The sequence below is a fragment of the Grammomys surdaster genome, unplaced genomic scaffold (genome assembly GCF_004785775.1).
Source record: "Grammomys surdaster isolate TR1022 unplaced genomic scaffold, NIH_TR_1.0 194, whole genome shotgun sequence".
Lineage (NCBI taxonomy): Eukaryota > Metazoa > Chordata > Mammalia > Rodentia > Muridae > Grammomys > Grammomys surdaster.
In genome coordinates, this window is record NW_021604639.1 from 11,553,019 (window position 1) to 11,559,891 (window position 6,873).

Consider the following 6,873-nt stretch of genomic DNA (forward strand, 5'->3'; position numbering starts at 1 on the left):
CTTCCTTCCTTCCTTCCTTCCTTCCTTCCTTCCTTCCTTCCTTCCTTCCTTCCTTTCTTTCTTTCTTTCTTTCTTTCTTTCTTTCTTTCTTCCAGCTGTCATGTTTGGAATTAGGGATTCAGCTTTTGAATTTTAATGGGGCCCAGTTGAGTTCATAGCAGTGTGGTGTGTTGATCTAGTTGATTGTCCAACCCCTGAAATGTTACTGAATGCATCTTTTTTCATTAAAAAGAGCAATGCTCTGAGGTCAGCCCTGCTCGGTCTGGAGTGGAGCAGAGCACTTGTTTGGGGAGTTAGTGTCGTAGGTGCCGAGTCTGAGCTCAGAATGCACATGAGTGCTTTTGCAGTTGACTGTGGCTGGTCTGACATCTTGTCTTTGGTGTTCTTAATAGACACAGTTTCCTTGGAAACCTATAAAGGGGAATGTTATTCTTGCTTCTAAACCAATGTCACTGCATAAGAACTCAGTAGAAGAACAACTGAGATTCAGAAAGACGACTTAATTTGGCAGTAAGGTTGTATTGTTTAAGCAGAGTTCAGATGACTAGGATGGTGTTTATGCTTGCTTTCCAGTGGCTTCTGCTGTTTTGATTTCATGTCTCTTATGGTCACAGATAGTATACCCTTGTTTCCTCGAAAGCATGCCCTGGTCGTTTGCATGATGTGATAGTGACAGTATATGTTTCTCTGGACTGGGATTCTCAGTAGTGCTTTTCTCAGCTGCAGAGACTGAAGTCTTTTCTTTGCATTTTTTTCCAATGAAATGTAATAGGAATAATCTTTGTTGGAAATGGATAAGGAGTTGAAATGAATCCAAGGAAAAATGAGATAGGCGAGGACTTAAATTTGGAAGTCTCTAAATCTACTTTTTTCCCCCATTAGGATTCACTACAACATTTTCTATTGCCTATATCTTCAGGAGAATTCCTGTACTCAGGCCACCAAAGTTACAGAGGAGCCATCTGTCTGGCCAGGGTATGTATGTACTGTATGTGGGTGTGTGTGTGCTCTTCTATTCCTTTTTGAGACAAAGTCTCAGTGTACAGCCTAAGCTGGTCTTGAACTCAAAAAATTCACAGTCCTCTTGCCTCAGCCTCCTGAGTGTTAGGATTATAAACACGAACACGGTTTGACTCCTTTCTTGACTCTTCCCTTGTGTGAGGACAAGAGGTGTTTGCTTTGATCACTTTACTGAGGCATGATTTATGTTGTGCAGATTTCAACCATTTGGAGTTTGGTGGTTTTAGTAGATGTATTGAGCTATACAGTAGCATCTTAATCTAGTTTCAGAACATCCAGCCCAATTAGGAGGGCATATTGGGGGTCACCTGTTATGTATCCAGTTTGCTTGTTTGGTGTTTGGACTGGCTGTTCCTTGGGCTTTTTAATTCTTTTCTGTTTTTCTAATTTTTCTTCTGTAATGATTATAGCAAGAAAACATCTATCCAACTAACACATGAACAACAGCTGATTCTGAACCATAAGATGGAGCCTCTCCAAGTGGTAAAAATTATGGCATTTGCAGGTAAGGGAGCTCCTGTCAGGTTCCTGGAGTATCTATCATCAGGTTCATGATACACTTGCTTCTGCCTGCTCAGCTGTGTGTGTCCGTCCCACTCCCTACCATAGCACTCTGACTTTGATCCATTATGGAATGACTTTAATCAGTCCCCAGAGCAGCCAGCCATTATCACTGCCTATCTGCACTGGATTACTATTTAGCCAAATCGTTTCTAGGCATTGTTTTATGCAGTCTGTCAGGGTAGGGTGAGTCCCTCATTTATCATTGTATATTCTCATTCAGCAGTGTCTTCTGGTGAGACAGGTTGTATTAATCTGCTTAACTGTGTTCAGTAGCTCTTTAGTTTGTAGGTGATATCTTGAAGGTCTCTCTTTGGTTCAGTCTGCTTTCCTAAACATGGAGTCACTTGTGCCCTGATCTTAGAATGTCCAGAAAGACTTTAGCGTCTTATCTGAACTTTTGCTTGTGTTATTTTCTCTAGCTATAATCCCTTCCTGCTGTTTTTCTACTCTGTTTTCCTGGTAGTGACATTTATTAAACACCTGCAGTGGCCTGCAGTGTAAGTCCCCACAGCATTCCGTGAGGTTGCTCAGGTGGCCTTATTTTATAAGACACTGATGTTCAGAGAGGTTTACATTAGGTTAAATAAGCAAGCGGCAGACCAGAATCAGCTGGGTGCTGTCTCTCCAGGATGCCTTCTTCCCCTCCCTGGCCCATTTCTCCTCCTTTCTTTTTGTGCCATGCTGTGTTGGTGATTCTCAGCATTTCTGATGCTTCCTGATGAAGGCCTTTTCTAGCCATTTGAATCCCAACTAGATTGCTGAATTCTTAATGTAGCTAATCTGTTAATTGATTGTACCTGTTTACCATACAGTAAAAGTGGCCAGCACATGTACTTTTCTGTAATACCTGTGTGTCTACCTGTTCCATGAGAATCTTCAGAGCAGCCTTGTTAGACTGGGAAGGAGGAGTCATGGTTTCAGATGCTCATTTACACATGAGATTGTTTTGTTTCTAGTTACTACTACTACAACTACTGCTACTATTCTTCTCCTCTTCCTCCTCTCATTCCTCCTTCTCCTTTTTAAAACACCCTGTGCTTTCTTTATACTGTCGTTTTGTTGCCTAGTTTTACCTTGGTGTTTATTCCTAACTAGATTGTAATCTTTTTACTGTTTCTCAATGCTTGGCACATAGGTGATCATGTGAAAAGCACTCAGGAAATATTTGTTAGAGAAGTACAAGTTGATTAGCTGGATCAGAGCAGTCCTTGAGTCCCCTGTGCATGATGACGTTGCTTTAGAGACATGAATAACCACGTGTGCAGCAACAGCTAGCTGTTCTTGCTCCTGGGAACCGTGGTTACTTTATCCTTACAAACCCTTAACAAGTCAGTGAGATCAAGATCCCAGCCCACCTTAATCTTTTGTGAGGTCTCCCACTCCTTTTAAGGCACGGCTTTAATCAATATTGAAATCAGTCTTAATCTTCAGTTAGAGGAAGGATATGCTCTAGAAAGACCTGAATGGGGATGCTAGTGCGTATTTACCTAATCAGAGGGTCACAATCTTTCCTCTTGGCTTCCACAGGCACCGGGAAGACTTCTACCCTGGTCAAGTATGCTGAGAAGTGGTCTCAGAGCAGGTTTCTGTATGTTACGTTCAACAAGAGCATCGCAAAGCAGGCAGAGCTTGTCTTCCCCAGCAATGTCATCTGCAAAACCTTCCACTCCATGGCCTACAGTCACGTCGGGCGGAAGTGAGCATCACAAGTGCTGGTGTCATGTCATGTGGTTACTGTTTTCATGTGACGGTCATTATGATCACACTGTACAACACTGAGACAATGTGCTGTTCTCTCCATGTATAAGCAGGAGCTAGAAGAAGAGCTTAGATGATCCACATGTCTACACTACCAAAACACTTTGTTTACACACAGCTAGCACTGAGAAGGCATTCTTGTTGCTCTGGAATTGAGACATGGAAATTCAATACTGTCAAAATTCTGAAGAGTTTTAGGCATTCCTGGGGAGAGGGAATAGGAAAACCCCCATGTATCTGAATCTTTATGGACATGAAGGCTGAAGGAACTGTGTGTATCTTATTGGGCTTCGGAAGGACTGTTTTGAGCATGAACCATACTAAAACCAGTAGCATCTGTTGTGACTGATTGTATACTAGTCGTATACTCTGGGTTGTCATTTGTGAGTGCATGAAGGTTTAGGGCAGGCTATCCCAGCTCAGATTGTGGCTTCTAAAACCGTCTTTCCTGTGTATGGTAGCTGGAATTATCTTGTTGGTTAAGGAATGAGGGATATAGTTATAGCATAATGCCTGCAAAGGGCAACATCATTCACTTGGGGTATGTGTTCATTATAGGTACCAGCTGAAGAAGAAGTTGAATCTCTTCAAGTTAACGCCCTTCATGGTCAACTCCGTCCTTGCTGAAGGAAAAGGTGGATTTATAAGGGCCAAGTTAGTGTGTAAGACTTTAGAAAACTTCTTTGCATCAGCTGATGAAGAGCTAACTATTGATCATGTGCCCATTTGGTGCAAAAATAGCCAAGGACAGAGAGTCATGGTTGAACAGAGTGAGAAGCTGGTGAGTCTCCAGTGTATTCAGGAGGAGGGACTTGATATGATCCTTGTCTTTCATTTCCTCAGAACCACTTCTAGAAGTTGAACCCGGGTAGGTGAGACAAGTGTATGTCATGACAACTAGGAGTAACGTGGTATCTGCTCCTGTGAGGAACACTCACAGGCATCTCCCTTAACTTTTATAATGGCCCTGCTGGGTTTTTGTTTGTGTCTCTTTATTTGTGGGAAATGATCTCTGTGATCCAGGCTAACCTCAGACTCAAGATTCTCCTGCGTCAGCAGCCTTCCTGTACTCCAGATTACAGACAAGTGCATATTGTATCATGCACCTTAGTTTTCCCATTACGAGGTGGGAACAGACACGAAAGAACTTGCCCATAGGTTGAAAGAGCTCAGCTCTCATGCAGTGATTGGAAATCCCTTTTCAGTTTTTTGATTATGGTTTTACACAGACTTTGCTTGTGAAAGAAAATGTGTTCACTAACTTAGGGATTGTCAGTAGTAAGTCTATAAAAACAGTTGGGTCTTTGACCTTTGCTCTGCTATGCCTGCTGGGGCCTCAGCCTCTCACCCGCTGAGCACTTGAGATCTCAGGGTTAAAACTCTAGAGAGCACTGAAAGGGGTGGATCCCTCTATGTTCTAGGGTGATGTCTTTGCTCCCACCTCACTGTGTGGAAGCAGAAGTGTGATCTCAGGGTACTGTCTCTTCCAGGGTCTTAAACTTTGGGTTCCTGTGTCGCTTACTTTTTAGAATGGTGTCCTTGAAGCAAGCCGACTTTGGGACAACATGCGGAAGCTTGGGGAATGCAAAGAAGAGGCATACCAAATGACACATGATGGTAGGCAGCTTTCCTATGCCTATTAGGTTATTTCCTGTGTCTGTTGGATGGAACTGCTTTGCTTATGAGTTGTGACTCTTGGTTACTACTTTTTCTAGGCTATTTGAAACTCTGGCAGCTGAGCAAACCTTTGCTTGCCTCTTTTGATGCCATCTTTGTGGATGAGGCCCAGGACTGTACCCCAGGTGATAAACTATTCAGGACATCAGTAGTCTCAAATACATACAGAAAGGATCATGATTATGTAAGAGGACATACACATGGAATAAGTTATTCTTATCTGTGATGAAGAGGAGCAGATGATTCTCAGTCTTTCAGAAATTAGACCCAAAATTTTAACAGCTGTCTGTCCCCACACCTGAAGTACATTCTATTCTTCCTCCATATGGTTTACTGAGGTTGTTCTTAGGATGCTGAGCAGCTGGCTTCTCAGTTATAGGGACCTAGCCTCGTGCTGAGTGAGAAGAGCAGTCGATTTAGACTGAAAGTTTGAGCTGCATGACTGATAGAGAATATAGACAGTATTAAAATTTTAACCCTCTAGGTATTTTGGAGATGTAATATTAGAATGGAAAATTTTATTTGCTTATATATATATTCTTATAATCAATTCACACAGGAATAAAAGTAATCTGTATCCCTAGGACCAGATACCATTACTATGCCCATGATAAAATTGTGCCCTTTTATAAAAAGCCTGTCGTGTAGAAAAGAAAATGTTATTGTTTGTCGTGGGCTGGCTTAATTTACATTTGTTTTCTTTATTAAATATGGTTTCTTTTTGCTGCATGGATTGTTGCCAGGAAATTTCTCAATTTCCCTCTTTGGTTGCAGCTATCATGAACATAGTTCTGTCTCAGCCGTGTGGGAAGATCTTTGTAGGGGACCCCCACCAACAGATCTATACCTTCCGAGGTGCAGTGAACGCTCTATTCACAGTCCCCCACACTCACGTCTTCTATCTCACACAGGTAAGAGCTTGTATTGCTCCTCAGGCCCCAAGGCGGATAAGCAAGCATTCTGTTTCCCTTCCTAGTCTTTACTGTGCCAGCACTGTGGGAGGTATATTTCATTTTCCACAAACAACAAGTTAGTATACTGTCACAGCTAAAGCCACGGGTCATTCATATTTTTTTATTTTTTTGTTGTGTTAGGATTGTATATTATCTAACCTTGATTTTGATGACACTGACAATTTTAGAAGTACTGGTCAAGTGTGCTGAGACTTGTCAAGTGCTTTTTCTCACTTTAGATAGGGGTACGGAAGTGCCATCTGTCTCAGGGTTTCCAGGGTGTGTATTATCAATATGCAGTGAGACTGGACGCCCTCAGGTTCCTCTGCTGCAAAGGCCCACACAGAGAGAGGAGTGCTGGAAGCATCTATATACAGTATTTGGAGTTATGTAAAAGAGATTCATTTTTTCTCTTGCATTACATGGTAGCATAAGGCTGTTTTTTCAGTCTTGTATGAATGTTTATTTTACAAGTAATTTGATCATGGTTCATTCTGAATAGGTTATAGCAGCAAAGTCCTGTTTGAAAGTCATGTTTTCCTTCTATTGGTTGCACCTATATGACATAGTTCATGATGTAGATATAGACATCGTTCATGAAATAGGCAACATTATTGCTGTTCACTACAGTATACCTTGCTTTATTATATTATGGATGCTTGGGAAAAGAAATGAATAGTGGAAGTTTGGAATCCTCCAGCAGAGGTGGTCAAGAAAATACGGTCTTGGGCTCAGTGTTGAAGGATAGGAACATAGTTAGGTAGATGAGAGAGTGATTGGGGGCCGGATGGGCCAAGGCAGAGAAATGTGGTGACTATCAGTGATGGCTTATATTTTCAGAAAAGAACTCACTCTGTGTGTGTGTGTGTGTGTGTGTGTGTGTGTGTGTGTGTGTGTGTGT

The 6,873-nt window shown here is 41.9% G+C and overlaps 1 protein-coding gene across 4 annotated transcripts in view; it reads left to right on the top strand.

Annotated features, from left to right (window-relative positions):
• Fbh1 (F-box DNA helicase 1) overlaps positions 1-6,873 on the top strand; it is a 39,034-nt gene that overhangs the window by 20,503 nt on the left and 11,658 nt on the right. For all 4 annotated transcript variants that reach the window (XM_028769872.1, XM_028769873.1, XM_028769870.1 and 1 more), the window contains exons 7-13: positions 883-975; positions 1,431-1,525; positions 3,112-3,280; positions 3,901-4,123; positions 4,872-4,959; positions 5,058-5,144; positions 5,794-5,930. In XM_028769872.1, coding sequence (XP_028625705.1) covers positions 883-975; positions 1,431-1,525; positions 3,112-3,280; positions 3,901-4,123; positions 4,872-4,959; positions 5,058-5,144; positions 5,794-5,930 — 892 coding nt within the window. The remainder of the gene's footprint in view (positions 1-882; positions 976-1,430; positions 1,526-3,111; positions 3,281-3,900; positions 4,124-4,871; positions 4,960-5,057; positions 5,145-5,793; positions 5,931-6,873) is intronic.